At 39.9% G+C, this 24923-nt stretch overlaps 2 protein-coding genes across 3 annotated transcripts in view; one reads left to right on the top strand and one right to left on the bottom strand.

Moving 5' to 3' along the window:
- mtor (mechanistic target of rapamycin kinase) overlaps positions 1-24923 on the top strand; it is an 85909-nt gene that overhangs the window by 18618 nt on the left and 42368 nt on the right. For both annotated transcript variants that reach the window (XM_084553183.1, XM_084553184.1), the window contains 7 exons: positions 6334-6446; positions 6785-6947; positions 7404-7496; positions 7846-7992; positions 9630-9772; positions 10278-10440; positions 11465-11610. In XM_084553183.1, the coding sequence (XP_084409309.1) occupies positions 6334-6446; positions 6785-6947; positions 7404-7496; positions 7846-7992; positions 9630-9772; positions 10278-10440; positions 11465-11610 (968 nt within the window). The remainder of the gene's footprint in view (positions 1-6333; positions 6447-6784; positions 6948-7403; positions 7497-7845; positions 7993-9629; positions 9773-10277; positions 10441-11464; positions 11611-24923) is intronic.
- Positions 13738-17996, bottom strand: angptl7 (angiopoietin-like 7). Its single transcript, XM_084553404.1, has 5 exons — positions 17386-17996; positions 16220-16320; positions 15909-16103; positions 15435-15630; positions 13738-15332 (listed from the first exon to the last, which is right to left on the bottom strand). Exons 1-5 carry the CDS (start codon positions 17744-17746, stop codon positions 15163-15165), a joined length of 1023 nt encoding a protein of 340 aa, XP_084409530.1. The 5' UTR covers positions 17747-17996; the 3' UTR covers positions 13738-15162.

The following is a 24923-nucleotide window of genomic DNA, read 5'->3' as shown; positions in this document are numbered from 1 at the left end:
TGAAATAAAAAGCAATCAAGTCATCTAAAAATCTGATCGAACTGCCTGCCTGCTGGTGCCTTCTTGGCGCTATATTTCATTTCAGGTACCATTCAACACCATTATAAGAGAGACCGTGGTTTATGAACTTGTAATCCCTGATTTCTCTGTGTTTCCTTATATGGTCTTAGTTCAAATCTTATTTCCGGTTCTCTTCTTCTAATTGACATTAATAGCAGGTATTTAGTTCTGTTTAAACACATCTGATAATGTGCTGAGGAACCTTACTGTAGCATAAATATCAATATAATAGAGGTTTCTTCATGTTTGCATTTCTGGTACATCAGCCCCTTTTTCTATTTGGCTGATCACATTTTAAAATACTATTTGTTGATGACAGTGTGCTGAAGTATCACATTATTTTTAAATCCGACATTTTGGGCAGTGTCTGTTTCACCAGTGTGTGCATGAGTACGTCAGATGGCAGCAGGCTTTTGAGTCCTAAGGAACAGGTTTAATACCTATACTTTGATTTTACTTAGTAATGTGATTAAACTAGGGCTGTCAGTCAATTAAAATATTAATTAGTGAATAATACTGTTGAAGTTTTTAACACTGAAATGTGAGGAGATAAATATGCTTGCTTTATGCAAATATATGTTTACTATAACAGTTCAACAGAATGACAAATACTGTCCAGAATATTCTCCAAAATAACTTAAAAGTACTGCACGGTGCATCTGCGGTGAGGGCTGTTTGACTTTTGTGAGCTGGAGGAGGGCTCTTAGCATTGTGTGCGAACGGATGGTATTTGGGACTGTGGTGAAGGCTTGGTCTGGGTTGAGAGTGAATGCAGGTTGGCTTTGTTCTTGTTGGGTGAGCCATCTGGCAGGGCTTTGCAGCAGAGCTTGACATGTGAAGGACCCTTGTGTTTGTCCATTTCTGCTCAGGAAAGTTTTTGTTTCTGCTTGCCATACATGGTGCTGCCTCTGCATCATTTCCTGTTTTTTCAAACTGTGTGCCAGGGCTCAAATCATAGAACGTGCACACATTCTCTAATTAACGCAGTTAAAAGTGATTTGCATTAATATGTTAATTTCGATAACCCTAGATTAAACTGATAAATTCAATTCAATTCAGTTTTATTTATACAGCGTCAATAACAATATAAATACGCTTTCACAACATCCGGCCTGAAACCCCCAGAGCAAGCATGAAGGTGACGGTGGCAAGGAAAGACTCCCTTTTAACAGGAAGAAACCTCGAGCAGAACCCAGCTCATATGGATTGACCCATGTGCTTGAGGCCAGCAGGGTAGAGACAGAAAAAGAACAGCTGGAGGAACGAGATAAATATACATCTGTCATAAATACATACATCTGACTAAAGCGTTCATGTAGAATTTGATGGTGATACAAATGCAACATATAGCTGATGATGTTACATGACAGTTTGATAAAGAATATTAATAAAGTTGTTAGGGACAGCAGTTGTTCTATCCCAGATGAGTTAGTTGTTACAGTTACTGAAATCATGCTATCATTACATCAATGTCAAAGCAAAATACTGACTAGAGATTTAAACATATCCTATGGAATATTTAAGATACAATAATCCTTGATTTACCCCATTAATTAGTCATTTGTGTTAAGAAACTTAGCAAATAAGAGAAATGTTGGAGCCTGTCTACAAAGTCAGTTTTGGTCTGACCCATTCTTTTCCCTATTTCTCTCTGACCACTGCATATAAATTGGCAAACTCTGTCCATGTGTACAATGGACTGTACAGGAAACAGGAAAAATGACTGACATTTAGATGCGCTTTAAGTGGTTATCAACACAAGCTGTGAAATAATTGTATATGGTCTGTATGTTTACAATATGAACATAATATAATAGAGAAGAATTCAACTGTGGAGTCCATAATCACTAACAGAGGTAATATGCACAAGGGCCTCAAGTAATAGATTTGTCATAGATTTTCTTTCTTTTTAGGTCAGAGTTGATAGCTCAGCCTGACATTTGAAAGCTTCTCTGGCAGTTAGTGTTGAAAAAATTAGATTTAAAAGATCACATAAGATTTTGTGTCACTGCTCTGACAGAAAGTACAGTAGCTCACCTCACAGTTGACTTCTTTGGGTTCTGTTTTCTGTAGGTGGTTTCCATCAATATCCATCAAGAACATTGAGATCTAAGCCATTTGCTTGTTCTAAAGCAGTTCAAAGACAACATAGACCTGTAACTAACACATTCTCATGTTTCAGCCACTGCTGCCAGTAGTTGTCAGGGCTTTCCTTCAAATCTTAAATCATGCTTTGGGCATAGACCACAAAGACAGAATCATAGGGAGCACAGTCATTTAGTCCTCTCTCATCTGGTGCTGTTTTATTTCAAAGCCTACAGCATAAAATAATCCAGCAGCCCACATTCTGGATAGTCTATAACTCTGGTCTGGGTCTGGAGCCTAATCTTTAGCACAGGCTGGGGGTCATGAAATGGGGGAAGTGGGAATCGGGTTACCCTCTGGTCCACAGGAGAAGAAAAGAATAACACGCTTCCATCATTTCAAGAAGCGTTTCTGCCCAGCACCACACGCACACACATTTATACACCTCCACCTCAGCTTCCTGCTGTCTCGCCGTGTGTACTTTAGACACGGGGTGGAGGTGTGGGGAAGAAAGCAGAAGTGGTCATGCTGTCTGTTGGGGGCTGGGTTGAGTTTCTTGCCAGAAACATACGTCATCCTTTAAGACCACCGTGTATCCACCCACCCTGTGCACACAGTCTCCACACAACACAACCAAAAATCCTCCTTTAATATTGCAACCATAGTGATAAATCAATGAAGAGAATTGACTTTACAGAAGACAGGACAAAAAATGCTTCTGTCCGTTCGTTTTTTGCCAGTGTCAATACTGTGACTAGGAAATATATACACTACCGGTCAAAAGTTTTAGAACACTCTAATTCTTCCAGTTATTTATTGCAATTCAAGTCGTGCAAGTCCAATGAATAGCTTGAAATGGTACAAAGGTAAGTACTGAACAGCCAGAGGTTAAATAAAAAGGTTTGGTTACCCAAAACTGAAAAATAATGTACATTTCAGAATTATACATAAAGGCCTCTTTCAGGGAACACAAAGTGGGTTAACAATTTAAAGCTGTTCTGCAGCAATGAAGGTTGAATCAGCCTTGAAAGGTGGTGCTACTAATTCCTACAGGTGTTCCAACTTTTCTTGGTTACTTACAACCCCCTCTGTCTGCATAAAAGCAGTGTTGGAACACACTGTGGTACCAGACCCTCATGAGCATCAGGTGAACAGTATTGTACTGCAGAAAGTAGTGTGTTGCTACAAAAATGGCGAGAAAAAGGCAATTAACAATGGAAGAGAGACAGACCATCATAACACTCCATGATGTGTAGGTCTTTCCTCCAGGAAAAGAAAGTCAAGGTGTCAGTGAGTACAGTTTTCTTCACCATCAAAAGGCACTCAGAAACTGGGGGAAACTCTGACAGGAAGAGGTCTGGCAGACCCAAAGCCTCAACTGAATCAGAGGACAAGTTTCTGAGAGTTAACAGCTTGCATGATAGGCGGCTCACAGGACAACAGCTTCAAGCACAGCTTAATAGTGGTCGTAGTAAGCAAGTCTCAGTTTCAGCTGTGAAGAGAAGACTTGGAGCTGCAGGTTTGACAGGACGAGTTGCAGCAAGAAAGCCATTGCTAAGATGTCAGACTAAGACAAAGAGTCTCCCTGGGCCATGAAACACCTCCATTGGACTACTGAAGACTGGAAGAAGGTATTATGGACTGATGAATCAAAATTTCAAATCTTCGGTTCATCACGCAGGATCTTTGTACGCCGTCGAGTAGGCGAGAGGATGGTTCCACAGTGTGTGACATCAACTGTCAAACATGGAGGAGGAAGTGGGATGGTCTGGGGCTGTTTTGCTGGATCCAGGGTCAGTGACTTGTACAGAGTGAGAGGCACCCTGAACCAAAACGGCTACCACAGCATTCTGCAGCGCCATGCAATACCCTCTGGTATGCGCCTAGTTGGTCAGAGGTCCATCCTACAGCAAGATAATGACCCAAAACACAAGTCCAAGCTATGCCAGAACTACCTCAGGAAAAAAGAACAAGATGGTAAGCTTGAAAACATGGAGTGGCCAGCACAGTCTCCAGACTTGAACCCCATCGAGCTTGTTTGGGATGAACTGGACAGAAGAGTGAAAGCCAAGCAACCTACAAGTGCCACACATTTATGAGAACTTCTGCAACAGACTTGGGAAGAACTTTCTGAAGAATATTTGATTTCTATTGTAGAAAGAATGCCACGAGTGTGTTCAGCTGTTATATCTGCCAAAGGTGGCTACTTTGATGAGTCAAAAGTTTAGAATACATTTTGGTCTATAAATTGATTCCATGATTTATTTTTCAACTCAAATAGCTTATTTGTTCCATGCTTTCATTTCAGAGTGCAATGAGACACTAAACTGAATAATTTTCAGTAAAAAACTGGAAAAAGTATGGTGTTCTAAAACTTTTGACCGGTAGCGTATATGTGAGCACTCTGATAGACTTGTCTGTGTTTTCTGATTACAAATACACTGATGTAGTATTCCATTAACCTTTTCACTGGAATGATAATAAAAGCTTCCATTTCTCTTCCATCTTAGCAGTGGTGCTAGTGTCAGTCATCGGGATGACATGAATGCATTATGTAGAACTTAAATTGGTATGAACCACCAGATTACAGGAAGGTAATCATATATGAGTAACATAATTTGCATTAGCAGCATCCTGCTTGTTACGCCAGAAAGCGCAAAGTTAGCCAACGTCAGTGTCGCTGAGTGAATTGTAGTTTCTTGCCGATGTGTTTCAAAGCGTATCATATTGTGAGAATTGGTTTCTAAAACTTTGACAAGGTCACATTGGCACCATTTGGAATAGATATATCATATGTCTCTCACAGTTGTCAGCTCTGCAGCCAGCTTAGGGAAAATAAAAATGCATAGTGTAATTGGCCCTTGATCAAACTACTGTATTTGATATGTTGACTTCTGTCAAAGTCCAGTTTATTGTATTTGAATAAGACCCATATGTATGTATTTATTATTTTCAAAACCAATGGGGACTTTATCTTAAATAGTCTTATAGTATATTTCTCAGTCTAGTCACTAAAACGTTTAACCAAACCCTCTTGATGTAGGTATTGCTTTGCCTGCCAGAAATAATGGACCAAAGCCAGACTGTAAAGAGCACAGAAAAGAACCTGAAGCTGGGGTTATTTGTGTGACCAAGAACAGCCTCCAGTATTAGAAAGAGGGCTAAGTAACCTTGAAACTGCACAGTAGCTTCTTTTAATGATACTGTGTAGCATCACACACCGGTATTGCCAAATTTCCCACGGGACCAATAAAGCATTTATCTATCCATCTATCTGTTGTCTATTTTTATGCCTGCGTGCCGGCGACAGCTGTACCTGGAGGCATTATGTTTTCGGGTTATCCATTTGTAATTACATACAACCTGTTCTTTGGTGGTAAAAGGTCACCATGACCTCACAATACATGGCGTAGGTGTTAACGTAAAAATTGATGTCAGAATTGAGACACAATTTAAATTAGTACAAAGTAATAAGATGAAATCACTTTTAGATTCAAAACGCTAAAGGTAAGAAACATTTTTATGCAAAAATACTTTTCTTAAAAATCTTTTATAATTAGTCTTTATATTTAATGTTAGTCTAGACAGAAATTTCTCTTTACTGCTTTTAAAACTTGTCAGATTTATAAAGCAGCCAACAAACAACTGGATATTGTCTCGCTACTCAGTAGGAGCAGTAGTAGCAACAGTAGGAACGGTTGGAAACACATACAGCATAAATTACAAAATGTTTAAAGTCTGGAAGGAAGCTCAAATGCATCTGACATTTTGTTTCAACTTTGTATATTCCATGATAGTACAAAAATGCACTAAATTGTATTACAGTCATAGACCAACAACCTGACAGGCATTTTCCCTTATTGTACAGTGCTGGCTCAGCAGCACATCCCACATGGTGTGTTTCTTTATATAGTTTTGTGTTTGTATTAATCCCTATTTGTAGCATCAGAGCACTTTGTATATTGTTCGTCATCATTATACTGCACTCACTTGCTCACTCATTGCCATGTATAATTTTCCTGAAAGCTTTGCATGTGTGCCAGCACCTTGCAGAAATAAAACACCATCCTGTTTTTCTTTTAGAGCTCCTGAGGAAAAAACATTTAACAATAACAAGCTCATTAAAACCAGCCCGTGTTTTTAGTGTAGCGGCATGTGGTATTGAACTGTGTGTGCTCTCTTCTTCAGCTCCTCAACGCCATCCAGCTGTTTGGTGCCAACCTAGATGACTACCTCCACTTGTTGCTGCCTCCAATTGTCAAGCTGTTTGATGCCCCTGATGTGCCGCTGCAGGCCCGCAAGTCAGTAGTACACATGGCTGTGCTCATGTAGTTTTAGAGAAGGACGTGATTCCGCAGTGGGATTTATTGATTTATTGGAAATGTGATTGCAGCTGTGGACTACACTTACACCACAGAAAAGAGGAAAAAAATAATTCCAATAGCTCTGTGATAAAGAACAAAGAGAGTATTTTACTGGTTTCTTCTTCACAGCTGAACATTCTAGGTGCATTTTAAAAAAAAAAAGAAAAAGCCAACTGGCAAAAATGTCAACTTTTTACGTTTGTTCCTAGCTGTTTATAAAAGTGTTTTGGAGCAGGCATTGAATCTGAATTTTCTGTTTTCCCTCTGTGGCCCAGAGTTGCCTTGGAGACACTCGACCGGCTGACTGAGTCCCTGGACTTCACAGACTATGCTTCACGCATTATCCACCCCATTGTCCGGACTCTTGACAGCACGCCTGAGCTGCGCTCCACCTCCATGGACACCCTGTCCTCTTTAGTATTCCAGCTGGGCAAGAAGGTAGCCATAGCTGTCCCTCGGGCCTCCTTTAGATGTAGCTATTATTGATTAGACTACTTCCAGCTTTCCTACTGTTGGCTTCACATGAACTGGAGTTTAGTAGCCCACGTCCCCCAAGTCTTTATTACTTCCTGCCAGACTGCTGATGTCATTGACCGTTAGGCGACGGGGGGTGGTGTTTATGAGTGTGGATGAGGTCACACTTACCCCTGCCTCCCGTCCCAAGCTTTTCCTTCTCTTATCCCTAAGCTCTTGTATCGCTTTGAGGCCTAACCTCAGAACCACATGCAGCCATGCCTGCCAGCTACCGTGAAGGGGAAGCTTTTGATCTTAGACTTCCAGGGGTTGATAAAAGTGCACGATACCTAGTTATTTACTTTATAGTGAAAGGAAAGCAGTAGCATGACGAAACCACACACACCCTTTTATTTACTGTTCCTTCCCTCTTATTTTCAGTACCAGATCTTCATCCCCATGGTGAACAAAGTGATGCTGAAGCACAGGATCAACCACCAGCGTTATGACATACTCATATGTCGCATTGTCAAGGTAAGTCCCTCCAGTACTGTATATCCAGACTAGCATGATAACCCTTCAAACATTTCCACCACGCATGTTTCCGTTGGTCTTTGCCTGTATCCCAGTCAGACCCATAAATCAAAATCATTCATGACACAAAGTTGCTGCACATGGACAAGAAATAAATGGCATAATCATAAATAAACATTTTGTGTACCGTGAAATATAAACAAGTCCTTAACATGCTCTGTTTATCAACACTTCCTCAGAAGGGAAATGTGCTTTGTCTTTTGTAAAGCATGTTTTGAGGCCCGTCTCAACAGTCTGTGTGTGTTTGGGCTGTGTGTGTGGCCCGTGCATGTGTTTGTGGCTGTTACAGGGCTATACTCTGGCAGAGGAGGAAGAGGACCCCCTAATCTTTCAACATCGCCAGCTTCGTGGTAACAAAGGTGACACTCTGGTCAGCGGGCCTGTCGAGGCAGGGCCTATGAAGAAGCTTCATGTCAGCACGACTGCACTTCAGAAGGTCAGAGGAAATAATTTTCATTTTTCTCTTTTAAAGCTTGATTTGGATTTATATTTCCTGGTAAAAGATTACACACACAAGCCCAGTGTTTGTTTCTCAGGTTTTGTTGCGGGTGTTTCTATTGTGTACAGTAAACAGTCGTGAGTACAGGCACGTACTTTAATTGTGGTGATGCCATATGAGTCAACAGACCAGAAATAAATTAAAGCAAAAACCTCAACACATGAGCACAAGAACAGTGAGTACAGATGCTGCCTTGTGAGGCACAAGGGCCCATTGATGAGCAGCAATACGATGCAATTTATATGGTGTGGTCTGAAGACTTGCGGGAGATTAATATATGGACTAGCACATTACACGGTGCCCTTCACCACCATCATCCAAACACTAAACAAGGCAATCCTTTTCTATATTTATCATCTGTAAATATTTTACAAAACATGACAACCATCACAAATCATATCACCAGCTGGCCTGTGTACCTCTCCTTAGTGTAGGAAGAAGGCACGCTGGTGGAGACTTAAGACTCTTTGGTCTTTTCATTTGAAAATAATCTGACAAAATTCTCCTCTTGGGTTTCAGAGAGAATTTAATCTTCTAGGTATTTCACCACCTCATTCATTAGGTTCGAGTGTGTTGGTGTACTTTTCTGTATCAGGTTGAATACAATGCCAGCAGGCTGACAAATTATACCGTATTCTGTTTCATATTATGTTCGTCTGTAAGTCCCAGAATTACCACCAAAGGATCTAAATCAATATTTCAAGTCAGACTTTTTTCCCCCTGTAATCTTATATCCTATGACAGTTCCAGAACATACAGCCTAATGATGCTGGTGCAAACCCACAAGGTTCACATGAAGGACCTACAGTATATTTGGAAATATTTTGCTGAGCTTCTGTTTAGACCAGTGCACAAGGCCGTGCAGTCCGAAGAAGTAGCAATCTGTTTTAGCGTTTCTGCCACTGTTCTTCTTACGTTTATTTTCCTAGATTGTTTTGCCAAGCTGATTTTGAATGTTCTGTAGCTGCTGTGCATTTCAAATGACTCAAGTTTCTCATATATTTCAGTATCCAGATCATGTTGAACTATCAGTATCTTTACCGACTGGTTTTGGCAGTTTTTGATTTGATAGGGTATTTTATACATATATAACTATATATCAACCAATCCGCCATCCATAAAATTTTCAGACCTGTGATCATGTCTCTAGTGTATGAGAGACCACTGGATTGTGTAATGAATCAGGAAATACACTAGTAAGAGCTGAGAACAGTAAATCCTGTGAAACGGGTGAGGCAACACAATCTCTCTAGATTTAACCATGGTGGAGTGTGGTTATGCAGCCAGTAGGGCATCATCTTTATTTTACCCCCTGAATAACAAAGTTGGCACTTTGGCACTCTAATTTTTCCCACTGATTTGGGTTTCTGTAAGAATTCTTTCCTAATTCTAGGTGCTTTCTTTTCTCCTCCACTCTGCACAGGGCAACCTTTTGCTGTTACTAAGTTTTGAGAACCAGTAGTAAAAATTGTTAGTGTGTGTCTCATCATCCCACACACATTACCTGTGACAGAAACTGGAGAAACTGTTGCTCCCAGTGATGTCTGAAAGGGAGGATTTCTTTCTCTCTACAGGCCTGGGGTGCTGCCAGGAAGGTGTCCAAAGATGACTGGCTGGAGTGGCTGAGGCGTTTGAGTGTCGTCTTGCTCAAAGAGTCATCCTCCCCCGCTCTGCGATCGTGCTGGTCACTGGCTCAAACATATATCCCTCTTGCCAGGTACAGCACTGCCGTTAAATCTATCTTTCCTGCTCTCACGTCATTCTTGCTGTAGTGCTTCTATATAAAATGTCTTTCTTGTCTCTGCCTTTAAATGCCCTACAACCATGATAAGCCAAAACAGCTAAAAACATTCTAATAATTACTTATGTTGAGGCATAAATGAATGTGAAGCTCCGTAGTTGTACTTTACGCCTCTTGTGTTTAGAAAGCTGCGGATGCTCAGTTACCAGCAGTACAAGACTGATTGCTCACAATATGGCCAGATGTGACTGTTTGGAACTGTAGTAAATATTTTCTGAAAAATACTGTAAGCTTTAGGAGTAGAGCTGCAAAACAGTATTGGCTAGTTATACAGTGATTCTGTTTACAAGCTATATACAATTTTTTACCAAATTCTACTTTGAAAAAACACTGAACTTTAAATATTTTAAACCCTTAACATTTTGCCACACACTTTGCATCTTCTGTTTACATCTATAATTTATTTTTCTGTGATCCATAGGGACCTGTTCAACGCAGCTTTCCTGTCTTGTTGGTCTGAGCTGAGTGAGGACCAGCAGGACGAGCTCATCCGCAGCATCGAGTTAGCTCTTACCTCTCAAGACATTGCTGAGGTCACACAGACTCTGCTTAACTTGGCAGAATTCATGGAGCACAGCGACAAGGTTAGCAGTAATCTACTTTAAACCACACAATCGCCGTTCTACAGTTTAGACTGAAGTATTGCACATGTCGTAAGCTGAGTTATGACTTCAAGGTCTTCACAGTAGATGATTTTAAAGGTCTGATACAATAACGTTTTCCTTCTCCATAAAATATCATTTCAAACTCCCACTCAAAAATATTCAGCCACTAATTTTATTCATCACTTCTAGTGCCCCTGTAACTGTAACTTGATATGACACTATTCAAATGGCTTCACTTTTGGTAATTTAGTTTCAAACGGAAATCGATGGTCAATTTTATCCATTTAAAATTAAACCTACAGTATGAGCTAAGTGTGCAAAAAGTCAAGAGTACTGAGTACTTTTTGAATGCACTGTACATTTGGATATTGAGAATGGTTAACTTTTTTCACTTTCCCATTTTTATTTTTTACAGTTTAATGTATTCAGAGTCAGATGCGCATGAAACATAATTAGAATTTATGCATCTGCACAAATAGTGAGCCAAATGCAAGGAGAGACTCAGACTGCTCATTTGCTCTAATACTTTGTGAAACTACAAAGGCCACAATTACAGTAACTGCACCATGAGCAACTGCGGCTCAGCGCATTAGGATGGTTTATTTAAGTGGATCGTGTGTTGTAAGCGGGAAGTTTCCCTAAATTGCGTTACATCATACCTCTTGACAGGACAGGTCATAACATTTACACCATTACTTTGTTACTCAGGTGTTGCATTACTACTTCAAGTACACGTTTCATGATGGGAATTTCTGTTTAGTCCACTGTTTGACCGCACACGGTAATTGGTGACGATAGTGTTACTTTAAGTGATGAGACTGTTGTGATTGGGTCATGATGTGTCATTTCAGCAGGGAGCTCTTACTGTGAGGCCTCATATAAATTGATATTCTGAGTCAGTGGAAACACTGGTATAAGCTGCTAATTGCACACTGTTCATTCAAGTTTAATTTTATTTAGGAAAGAACGTTGGCTACTTTATACAGTGTGTTTCTTTTTCCAGGGCCCGCTGCCCCTCAGAGATGATAATGGCATTGTGCTGCTTGGCGAGAGAGCTGCTAAATGTCGTGCCTATGCCAAGGCGTTGCATTACAAAGAGCTGGAGTTTCAGAAAGGTCCCTCTCCCCTCATCTTGGAGTCTCTTATCAGGTAGGAGGTCTGAAAATGTCAGAACAAAACATGGTTTTAATTATAACACAGCAAGAACTCAGTCTCTCATTGAGCAAACACTTGTTTGTTTGAGATGAACAGGGCAAATTAAAGAATACGGTTTAATGGTCTACTTAGCATATTTGGTAGGTTCAGGTAACACGGTGATTAACATTTACTGCATTATATAATTTTCCTTCAAACAAAAATTAAACTACCCCCTGAGAGTCAATTTTTTATCAAATAAATAGTCAGAGAAAGTATACCGTGCATGTCTTCCTGTCCTATAACCCTTTGATATCTTCTGTCATCTTTTCCATCCCATTTTCTCATCCTTCTCTGCCTTTGGCATGGCATGGAGAAATCTGTTTTCCAGGCATCTAATTGGATGCTTGCCTCCTTTTCATCTGAGTGTCTGGACTTGTGTTTCTCTGGGGCCTGTTTTCAATTTCTCAGGAGCCTTGATGATGATGAATGATGGGAGCCGGCACTCTGGTGTTTTCAATATTCCCATCTGGTTCTCACCTCTCCAGGATTTCCCATAAAATATCTAAACGCTGGTGTTCAAAAAAGACTACAATAGCCTGGTTCTACTGAGTCGTGGCCGTATTAGAAAAAAGGTCTGCAAAGCTGATGCACACTTTTTGACGACGAGGAGGCTTCGTCATTGCTGTTTTAGTACTAGAGTGATGAGTCATTACCTTTGAAGGTGACTTGGTCATTAATTCAGAAAGTATTCTTTGGATTTGAGTGTATGGGCATAAAGTTCAAATTCAGGGTTTGGAATCTGAATGAGTAACATACTCATAATGGTACAAATTTTATGAGTTGTAGCTGGTATGACTAATGTGTTTTAAGAAAATCAAAAGAATTAGTTTGTGGTTTGACTGTATTCTCTGTCACCATTGCTTTGGATATAGCCAGGACATTGGTCACATTTTCCCCATTATTTCTAACAGAGGAACGTTGTTAATTGAGCAGTTGGCATACAGTGTCATTGGTCCATTAGGCTGTGTCTTTAAATGGATTTGGATACAAGTCATTTTGTTCTGTTCTGTTCATTTTTATTTTGGAATGGTTGAATCTGACAGTATCTGGTGGAATATAGGGCTGGTATCATAAAGGTCAGTAGAAACGAAGTGTACCTTAATGTACAGAGTAAATGACCACCACCACTTCAGCAACTGGAGCCGGACATTGTTGCATCAGGACCATGTTTTATTGCCATGTGTAGCAGTAATGTGACTGGGCACTGTGGAAATGTATTGAAATTGAATTTCAAGTAAAGTTTAGTATGTTCAGATTTAGAGAGGGCTGCAAGCTGTCGAGAGAAATATTATCTTATGCTAGCTGGCCTTTGCACCATTTTATGCATTATTCTGTTTTACCTTTTAATTGCTCATATAGTTTGTGTTATGAGAAGAAAGGTTAAATACAATATCAGAAGCACTTGTACGATGGAAAAAAAACAGTAGCTTGCAATTTATCTAGTTTTATCCTAACTTTAGTATTTTGTTGCTAAATAGTAGGAAAATAATATAATGCAATTCAGTTTGATAATGTCACAAACTCGAGGTGGTTAGCACTGATGCCTCACAGCGAGAAGGTCCCGGGTTCAAATCCATGGGCCGACTGGGCCTTTCTGTGTGGAGTTTGCATGTTCTCCCCGTGTCTGTGTGGGTTCTCTCCGGGTACTCCAGCTTCCTCCCACCGTCCAAAGACATGCTGGTTAGGTTCATTGGTGATTCTAAATTGGCCGTAGGTGTGCATGTGACTGTGAAGGGTTGTCTGTCTCTCTGTGTTAGCCCTGCGATGGACTGGCAACCTGTCCAGGGTGTACATCGCCTCTTGCCCGATGACAGCTGGGATAGGCTCCAGCAGACCCCGCGACCCTTAACAGGAATAAGCGGGTAGAGAAGATGAATGAATGAATGAATGTCACAAACTGTGTGCTTTAGTTTTGGCCTTAAAACTTCATTGCATTGCAGTTTCTTCAGGGATCGAGTCAGGGAGCATAAAGTTGTAATTTGACATAAAATCTCAATCTTCAGATAAAAATAAGTTGAACTAAACATTATAGTTAAACATTTTTATAGCGCAATTTATATTCAGTTTGTAGTTCTTGTGTTTTGGTGGGTTTAAGCCCAACGGTTAACTCAGTTTCACACTCACACAGTATCTTCATTTAATAGTAACTGCTACATTTGGCAGGCCTGTTCTCTAAAGTTTTACTTTAAAAAAACAGCAAAAAAAAAACACATACATATATATTTGCAGACGCTGAGATTCCCAAACAAAGCATGCAGACCACTAAAGCTCCCTGTATGAAAACAAAGGTATATCTGGTCTCTTATGGTTGCACTTCCACTGTCTGCTACCGTTTAAGGTCACTGTTGTTGTATGGGACACACATTTAAATACATTGGAGTCTTAAAATAGAAAGCATTGTCATTTGTCACCATCCAAAGGCCTTTTTTAAATGCCCCTTATGCTACTGTGGCCATATATTCTAAAGGGAGGAAATAAATGTCCAGCTTTAATTAGACATGTCCCCTGACTGAATGTGTCACCTTGTGAAAGGAAGAAAATCTATGCACTGACAACTGACCGTGTAAAGGCAGTGCTCGCTGTCTGTAGGTATTTGCAAATTCTAAGGAATTCTTTTTTTGTTTCTAAGAATAGCAAAATGGCCTTTTTGTTTTCAAGGTAGTAAACCTAGAGGCATTTAACTAGATGGCAGACGAGAGCGTGTGTGTGGTCTTCATTACTGCGTTTGGCTTAGGTTCCTTTTGACCTTTGGCCAGGATGTCAGGAGATGACCTAAGAGTCAGAGGTCAGTGCCTCCAGGCAAATACGTAGCCATTATTGGACATGAATGAACACAAGACCTTGATTTGCTTTCAGTGGTTGTCTTATTACAACAGTTCACAACTTCGCAGTGAAGCGCAGATTTTGAGACATGTTCTGTTAAAAATATTTTTTATTTTCTATCACGTAAAACGACATAATCACAGAGCTGTACACATTTTACAAAGTACACATTTCCATCATGAATGATTAAAGGTTTACGAAATAAAAGTGTAATTTATTGAAAATAACTTTGGTGGTTGGTCCCATCCCAGCATCTCACCACAAGCCTTTAGTTGTTACCAGTCTTAAACAATTTACAGCTCAACCAGGCCAGTCTGGACTGACTCTAGCTGCTACCCATAAATGGCTTCTCTTAACTAAGAAGTAACCTAGTGCTTTCTGGAAAAAAGAGAGAAAGAATCAATATCCAGTTACCCATATGGGACAGTGGTAAAAGAGCATCTATTAAAGCTTTTAAAAAATAAAATATTTTACTGATAAATACACAAAAGGAACTACAATTTACAATCAAACACGGCAGAAACAATACACATTCATCTGATTTAAGTTCAACCAAACCATCACATACTATTTCTATCCTTTCACAGGCAAGGGAAAGCCACCATTTGGTTGAACAGGTATTAGTGAGATCTCTTGGTATGGGTTCGTATGATCTTGATCCAGAACGCACAGCTGAAGCACTTATGGTTGAAAACCCACTGGCCGGACCTTCATCTCCACTTTCTTGAGGGAGTAGTTGGGCCCGTGCCAGCCGTACCAAGTGATCCCATCTGTGTTCTTTGTGTGCTCTCCGTAGCGGTAAAAAACGCCATTCAGATTGGAGTCAGTGCAGCAGTTGTACCAGTAACCACCTGGGATGAAGTTAGGGAAACGAATTGTTAATTGGAGGGAATGTCTATTATCTACAGTAAATGATGCACTATATTCTGAAAAGGTTTGCTTTTGCAATTTACCTCTGCGCAGGGCAGCACAGTCATCCACACATTTGTCATTGTCCTTGTTCATGGTGCTGAAGTTGGTGTTGTTGTGGTAGCGCAAGGAGTCTCCAGCGTTCCCACTATAGTTGGCAAGGAAGAGCTTGTAGCTGTTGAGCTCATTACCCACAGTGAAAAAGCCATACTCAGCATAGCGTGTCTGTCCATCCCAGTCCTGGATAGGAAAATTCATATAACATGATTTAAAGAGGAACAGTTACAGAAACTGAGAATACTGTTTATCACCAACAGCCTAACATTTCTTAAAATGTGTTTGATTTATTGTTAATTTTCTTATGCTTAGTACTTGTAGGTTTTATGTGGTTCTCTCCTGAAATCTCTGTTTATGCCCTTAGCTTATGGCTATGAAATGGTTTATGCAAGGATTACATACTCATACTCTCTGGTGTTTCAGTTCAAACCTATATGACTGCCATGTTTCCCATCACGTACCTCCATCTCAATCCTGAGCACACTGGGCTGTCTTGTTAGGCGAAAGATGTGGTCATTGCCCAGCCAGAAGTCACCACGGATGGATCCAAATCCGCTTTTGTACTGCTTCCAGTCACGGTGGAAGGAGGTCAGGCCAATCTTTCTCCTTTGAATCAGAGTCCAGCCACCTCCATTTGTCTCCATATCACAAAAAACCTGAAAATAGAAACGACGTTTGTCACACGGTAATAGGAGGAGGAGGAAGCTCATTATGTTCTACTAAAATGGACACAAAGAAGACATGCTATACACACAACATGAGATGAACTTACACTGAGCTCAGGTGTACCCAGAAACTCATCTTTGGGCAGTTTGTACTCGCCAGAGATCTTGTAGTTCTTGCTGTAGAGTGATGCACAGTCATATATGGCATCTGAGGAGAAAGAACAGCTTGAGTTATGTTAAAATCATATGCAGAAGCTGTGTGACTGCCATACAATACAGCTTTATAAGCATCTGAATTATTGGGTGTATGAAAAAATGACCTTTTAAGTCCCACCAAAAGCAAAAAAAAAAAATAGGGCTATGAGATCACTATGGAGCCTTGAGCTCCACACGTGGTGAGATATGGGTCCACTAATTCTAATCTTTGCTTCCCTTCCTGTTCTGCTCTCTTCACTCTAATTTCCTTAAGTTTTAAGAAAGGCCTCTGTGTTCCCTTTGCCAGTGTCGGTAATGTGGCCCTGATAGACCACACAGTTAAGGTTTTGAAATAATAAACAACGTAATGCTTGCTTAACCACTCTGCAGCAGCCAGTGCTGATTAGTGATGTTTTATGGTTAAATTAAATGGTGGAGACCATATGACTCAATGCCGGGCAGCTCAGATAACGGTGTGCACTGCAGTTGTCTGTAACACACCAAGCTACAAACAAGGCTGATTATAGTGTTTTGCAGCAACAATAAATATATACTTTTGCTTGTGCAGAGTAGTTTGGCTGTAGCTGTTCACATTCCTGTGAATGATGGCTTATAATTCTTACAGTTAAAGTTTTTGTAAATTCAATATAAGCTCTTTTCCCGGTGAAAATAAGCTTAGGTAGTACATCAAAACTGAGCTTATCAATTTAAAACAAAAATAAGACAGGCTGAAAAGGCTGGCATAAAGAAGTATGTCTTAAGATCAGTTATTTCTGTAATGTGTGGGCAGGTGTGCAAATAAGTTTAACAACAGAAATGGGAATTTTTACAGCAGCCGTTCAGCGGGCTGAAGAAAGTAAGAGACGAATCAGAAATCCACCAAACTCACAGATGGACCATTTTTACCATGTGTTTCCATTTGGAGCTTGTGTCCAGGACTATTTTGTCATTTTAAATTACTTAAACATAATTAAACTGAGGCAAAACAATGCGAACATTTTACTTATACTAAACAAGCAGCACAGAAAAATCCCGCTAGTATATTACTGAATTCATACCTAATAAAGTTAATGCTCACCTGATGAAGTCTGAGTAGCAGACTGTAGGGTTTGTAGCTGCATGATCTCCACGCGGTTGTTGATTTCTGAATACTTGCTCTCTGCCTCTGTGACCCGGGCTTCTTGCTGCCTGTTCTGCTGGTCCAGATCCATTATTTGCCTCACCACATTCAGTAAGTCTGTCTCCTGCTTGTGACTCAGCTCCTCGAGGAGACTGGTCAGATTGGCCACCTGAACTTTGAGAGAGCGTACCTCATCGCAGCACTGAGCCTTGTTGGTTTTAGGAGGTGTCAGCTTCTTCTTGGGATTCTGGGCCCAGGTCTCTGCTAACAAGAGCAGTGTGATCCCCATAGCCATTATGCTTACATGTATTTTTGCCATTTTTCAGTGTAAAAATTGTAAATCTTTACACAATCTTAGTTTTTTTTTTGAATGCTCTTGCAGTCAAAAGCAGTCAGTCCCTGTGAAAGTTTCTCTCTGGAAATAGCAAAAAGGCACAAGCCTAGTGCAGCTAACAGAAGTGTTGACCAGCTGAGCTGTCCTTTGACCAACGGCTCTGTCTTATTTCCTCGGTGAAGCTCTCCTCTGCCCGAGCATCTTAAATATTTTTCATGAGGGTCCTCCCCCTCTTTCCCGCTGCGCACTCGTCATGCAGACCCCTCCAACCTTCTGGGTGGACGACCTTTTTCATCCCTCCTCCTGCCTGCCCCCTCACCTCTCCCTTCATTATACTTTCACTCATACTAGACAAGTTTTGCCTCTCCTTATTTTGTCAGGTGTTGAAGGTTTCTCGGCATTAAGATTCTGTTGCCAAAGCTTGGAGGAAAAACTTAAGGGAGTTAAGGAAACAAAATAAAGGCTACTGTCTGAACTTGTTGCTCCTCCACTACCTGTAAGTTTTAACTCTGTGAAGATGCATAGTTTGAATGCTTTAACTATATTTGATTTGAATTCATTCCACAATACAGAAAATAGTTAAACATATTGGTGTTTAAGCTGTTGAACAGCTGTAGGTAATTTCCTTCCCTGTTATCAAGCCACGTTAATGACAGATTTTACTGTATCCTCAGGGTTTACCGTTTCTTCAGTAAATTTGGTCTTCACATGCCATGAAATGTGTGAAGTCACTAAGTACTCTTAATTGCAGGTTAAGTGTTCTGTTGCTGCTACCCTTTTTGGCAGATGTTAAAGCAGGCATGTTTTCCACTAAGCTTTTTAGTATCAAATTTCAAAGCAGTGTCAATACAAAGAAAAAACCTTAGTGAAACCTTCAGGATAACATAAGAGGTTAATAGAGTTTGCTTTAAATGAAGAAAAGGGCTCAAGATTTTGCCATCACACACAGACTGGGTTTTAACTATTTTAATTCCTGTACTGTTGCAACACACTCCAAACCACAAATCAACTGCGCAAAAAACAACTAGCCAACAGTTTGTAAGGCTGGGGTAGAAAAGCATGTCCATACAAAACACCCAACATTTATAGTTGGAAGGAGAAACGCACCTTTGAACATTATGAAAGACTTGGATACCGATGGGATTCTGGATATGACGCGTCAGGCTTTTGCTGAACTTGTTTGAACGGATGACAGAGGAAAACTTCTCTTATATAATGTATTTGTGTAGGGATTTGCATATTTCTGTGTGGCTTCAACCAACACTATCATCCAGTGCGTTTGGCTTGTTGGAGGACTGCACACAAGTGTTTCTTCTTAGTTTGTTCACTTCCAATAATCCTTCACCCTGCGTAAATGGAGAACAAGACCAACGCGGAACCATAAATCGGTCTCTGCTAATCCCACTTTAGTAATATTCTAATATGAATGATGGTGTTTTGCTCACTAACCTAAATTAGGAACATATTGTGTGTTAAAAAGCATCTTCATTGTTTCATACCCATGTTATTGTACACGTTATTCCTCATGATATATTTTAAAGGCTGATTGTGCTGTTGATGAGGAAGAGAATCTGGAGAATCTGCTTTGTCTTGAAGCACAAAGCTGCAAACTGTGCTTCAGGTAGAACTAATGGAATACCACAAAGAAAGATGTTTAAACTAAGCTTGACACTTTTACCATAATATTACATAATCTTGCACCACTAGCTTGGCCTTGTTGGTGGAAAAAGCTCAGTTTCAGGCAGACAGTTTTTACTTGTTCTCACACAAAAAAATAAGGAAACGCTTAAGGGTTGGTCTGGTCACGACTTTCTTCATATTCCAAAATATGACATAATTATTAAATGTTCTGTTTGTTTTGATGTTTCAAAGTGTTGGCGCTAAATATTTGATTGCATAGTGCTTATTTATTCCCCAAGCACTGTTCTTAAATGTTGCTGGCCATCTTTTTAGAAGTGGTCACTGCTTTGTAATTTCCTCTTTACTCTCAAATTGTTTTTGTGTCTCGTTGTTGAGCGTTGACATATGCCTTTAGTTTCCTGCATTTGTTTGATTTGTAAGACTCATGTGGGAGTAATAAACCATTTGTTCTTGTGATGCAGACACACTGGAAAGATATTAAGCAGCCTTCATGTTCAGTTTGCGGCAATGTTTTAATAGTCTGACAATGTTGCAACTCTGATTAGTTCCTGCTCATGAGCCTCCCCTTGATTTCTCCCATTTGTCATTAATAGCTTCAACCACTTTCCATAATGTTGCGTTCTATTATTGCGTACTATTTGTGCAGCTCAGTCGTGCAGATCTACTAGGGCTTTAGTATAAAACAACAAACAAATGTGATGATTACATTCAAGTTATTTAGGAGTTGCCACACAATGTCATCCTGGCTGTTATTTTGTGTATTTTGTGTTATTGTAAAGTGTCCAGATAAATGAGACTATTTAACAGTAATTCACTAAAGCTAACGACCTTGTCTTTGATTCTTTAAATAAAGTTTAATTAGAAATGATAGAATGTTTTCCCTTATTTTCGACTTAGATCGTATCTAAATATTAATGTTACTATTTCCACATGTTCTAAAAGATTATTGCTGTTACATAAGCCCGTTGACCTTTGCGTAAATTGTAACGTTAAGCCATTAATGTGCGTCAGTGTCTTTTGGAGAAATGAGGATAATTCCTGGATTTTCTCATTCCTCTAAGTGCTCTGTGAGTCACATCTCACTCTCCAGCAATTCTTCCCAGAGGCATCACTTTCCTCTGGCCTTGGACCCTGTCATTCTTTGCGAGTATGCAAAAGTCCAGCTGAATGCTGGTTTATGCATTTAGCATCATCTTGTTTTTTCCTTTAAAACTACTTTAAACACCATTTACCCTGTAGCCATTTCTCATCAGGGTCTAAGTGAAGAATTCAAGGCTCCTCTTAACATTAGAGGTATTCACTGAAGTTAATCAAAAGCCCCCCACGTTGTAGGACTTCCTCGGGAAGCCCGCTCATTTCAGCTTTCTCCTTTCCCTTGAAGACAAGTTGGACACCCAGCTGTGCTAATTTAAGGCATCATCTATCACTGATAAGCATGAGCTGGCAACAAAAGAAGTGTTTTGTCAGAGTATGGTCACGGTGGTTTTTATTTAGTCTCTCTAAATACACTGGAAAAACGTTTTGAAATCAGAGAGTGACCACTTGGGCCAAGCTGTCAGCAGAGTGCTCATGGATTCAATTACAGGAAAGGCAGGAGGTGAAAGCAGGAGCCAGTGGATTCTGGAGCTTCTATCTCAAAACACTGAATTACATAATATTCATCAAGACTAACCTCTTCCACCTGTCAGCGCTGTCAGCACAGGAGCTCCTCAGTTTGGATTATACATATTTTATTATCAGTTTGTTTTATGTGAAAGAATTATACTCAGCAATTTCTGAATGATCAATGTATCCTGTGTTTACAAAACACAATCAGATATTTTTTTATTTTAGATTATCACAGTATTGTTTTGGTAGGTCCTCACTGAGATAACATAAATCAGATCTTACAGCTTATTAACCAGATCAGTATTGGTTCTAAGCTAGTATTGAAAAGCCCTCGGATAGCAGCAGATTTACTGTGTGTCACATTATGCACTGCTGTTATTTAATTTATGCTTTAGTTTAAACTGATTGTTATGATTGGGAAGACTGTTCTTTTTAATCTAAGAAAGCAATAAGGTTGGCTGTATTTACTTCACATTTTAAAATTGATTATGTTGGGCTGCAGCTCTACAGTCTGTAAAGTTATTTACTTACAGTCTAACCTAATAAATTGCTTCGACAGGAAAATAAATGATTTGTCTTACATTGATCTGAGCTTGAACACTATGTAAAATCACCGTGTGATTAATAGTACCTTAATCTTGGTCACCTAAGACAAGCAGCTGAGTTACCACAAACTAAACTAATAAGTTAATATAATGGATAATGATCTGCAACTCAGTTAAACCCGGTCACATATAGAAAAAAAATAAACTCTTCCATATTTTCCATAATGAAGGCCACTGTATGCACCAGGGCATCCTCCAGCTCAGAGTGGCAGACTTCATGGCCTGGCAGACAATCAAGATGTCCGGTGGCTTAAGCTTGTGATGGCTACCAGGTGGCGCCTGTTGTCACACAGCAGATGCTGGCCAGGCAGGGGCCGTCTGCTCACCACGCAACAAACCAGTAGCGGGGACAAACAGCACTGGAGGCGAAGGAGCTGGATTAGATACTATCCCTTTTAGAATAGTTGTGAAAGCGCAGTTAGCCATGTGGCATTGCTTCAGAGAGGCATTTCGTGACACTGGGATGTAAAGCAGTTGTGTCACAGGATTCAAAACAAAAACGACTTGTACCAATATTTAGAGATATCATACCTTTTTCTGTTGAGTTTTGTTTACCATCCACTAAGTCTTTTGCATTGTGGGAATAAGAGTGATCTCGGGCATTTAAAGAGTTCTTACTATTACTTAAATTAAGTCAAATCTGTGGCATTGTTATCAGAAAGCTTGAATTACTACCATATCTTCCACCATGCATTTTAGAATTGACGGAAAAGGAAGTACTTTAACCTCTGACTAAAAGGCTGATACCAAAATGACATCCGTGCACCCACTGTTTGTTTCCATTGTTTAGGACAAGCCACATTTCCAAACATGTTTCAAAGAACTAACATATTTCACTGGAAGTATTGAATGGATAATTTAACTGAAAATGTAGTCAGTGTGTTGTCTGCGGAAACTCAAGTCCTTTCAAACACATTGTAAACAGATCTCTTTGTCCACGTAGCAACAGAAGCATTCCAATGAGGTAACTGTTGGGCTTTTTTTCTCCTTGGGCCACCAGAGACGCTTTGTTCTGTTGGCCCCCTTGACCTGAAGGTGAGGAACCCAGGAGACACATTCTACTGCAGTGGCCCAATGTGGTGATAGTGCGCTTTACACATGGTGGAATGGTTTCTCTGGCGGATGTCTCAGTGGCCGCCTAGCATGCCTAACTTACTTGAGTAAAAAGAAAAACAAAGTGTCATGTTAAGTTATAATATAATTATTGAGTGGTCTATTAAACAGAATTTAATTGCAGTTCATTTGGAAATGTGTGCAACAGCTTTTAATTAAAATAATCCTTTTCCCTTATAAGCTTCATGGTCAGGTTAACTGTGATACATCTAATTATGGTTATTTCAAATAAATTGTTAGAAAGTATTTTAGCATCTGCTCGATGATCAATCACCTTTTCTGTCTTGACGATTTTGGAATAAAGAAGACAATGCGTGTCAGAGATCCGTTCAGCTGTCTTGTAGCCACATGCATCCCAGGGCAATCTGGAAGGAAGCTAGTGACTGATGTAACCATTTCCCGTACCTCCCAGTTTACCTCATGCAGTGATGCGCTGCTGTTTCTTTAGAAACACAATGAGAAGATCTGTGTTTGATAATTACAAAATAGACCCTTGCCAGACTGGATCATTTATGTTCTGTTTATTGTTATAAATTATTATTAACAGATACAAGTTCTGGATTTGGATTCTCATTTTAGATGGTGTTGACAGACATAGTTCAGATATAGTACTGTTCATTATCAGAACAAAAGAATGATGTCACAACATTTATCATACGCTTTGAAATAATTGTTCGGCTTTTGAAGTCTGTTTAGACTCTTGAAATCTAGAGGTAGGATGTGAAATTGAGGAATCAAACAGCTGTATTCTTGAACAAAAAGATGTACTTTGGGTGGATGTTTGGATACTTGTCTGTTATCCTTCGGCCTTTTTCTACCTTATGTGTAGGACGTTGATTTAAACAATGAATTTTAAATACACAATACCAGTAAAACGCAATTGCCTTCCTCTCAATTTTGATTCCTATGTCAAGTGGTATCATATACTTTCAAAGCTCATACTCCTAAAAACATATACAACTGTAAGAAATAGGAAAGTCTTGAACCCATTACTGTCAGTCATTTTCCAGTCGCTCATGGCTGATGTCTGAATAGGATTTTTGGCAAATCTTTCCGGTGCAGAGAAGGAAAATAAAACTAGTCCACGCTACTGGACATTGGTCAGTGTTATCATTCCTTTGAGTTTTGATTAAAGGGAAATAAATGCCATTGTTTTGTTTTGAAACGTCATCGATCATCAAATACTCTCAAGTCCCCATGCTTCTATTCAATGAAAAGACTTTTTCTTCAAAGGTTTACATTCCTAGATACACTGCCTGGCCAAAAAAAAGGTCACACACTCTAATATTTCATTGGACCACCTCTAGCTTTGATTACAGCACACATTTGCTGTTGAAATGTTTCAATAAGCTTCTGCAATGTCACCAGATTTATTTCCATCCAGTGTTGTATTCATTTTTCACCAAGATCTTGTATTGATGATGGGAGAGTCTGACCACTGCACAAAGCCTTCTCCAGCACATCCTACAGTTTCTCAATGGTGTTAAGGTCTGGACTCATGCTCCCTGAACCACTCTTTCACTATTTGAGCCTGATGAATCCTGGCATTGTAATTTTGGAATATGCCATGTAATATTTCAGGGAAGAAAAAATCCATTGATGGAATAACCTGATCATTCATTATATTCAGGTAGTCAGCTGACTACTGCGGCAACCCCAGATCATAGCACTGCCCCCACAGGCTTGTACAGTAGACACTAGGCATGATAGGTGCATCTCTTCATCTGCCTCTCTTCTTACCCTGATTCCCCCATCACTCTGGAACAGGGTAAATCTGGACTCATCAGACCACATGACCTTCTTCCATTGCTCTATAGTCCAATCTTTATGCTCCCTAGCAAATTGAAGCCATTTTTTCCAGTTAGCCTCACTGATTAGTGGTTTTCTTAAGGCTACACAGCTGTTCAGTCCCAATCCCTTGAGTTCCCTTCTCATTGTACGTGTGGAAATGCTCTTACTTCCACTATTAAACATAGCCCTGAGTTCTACTGTTGTTTTTCTGCGATTTGATTTCACCAAACGTTTAAGTGATTACCGATCACAATCAATCAGGATTTTTTCCTGGCAGACTATGGTTCCCACCCATCCTTCCAGTTTTTAATAATGCGTTGGACAGTTCTTAACCCAATTTTAGTAGTTTCTACAATCTCCTTAGATGTTTTCTCTGCTTGATGCATGCCAATGATTTGACCCTT

The sequence above is a fragment of the Chelon labrosus genome (assembly GCF_963514085.1).
Source record: "Chelon labrosus genome assembly, chromosome: 10".
NCBI lineage: Eukaryota > Metazoa > Chordata > Actinopteri > Mugiliformes > Mugilidae > Chelon > Chelon labrosus.
Note: the sequence above shows the minus strand (reverse complement) of the source record. Positions and strands in the feature narration are given on the sequence as shown.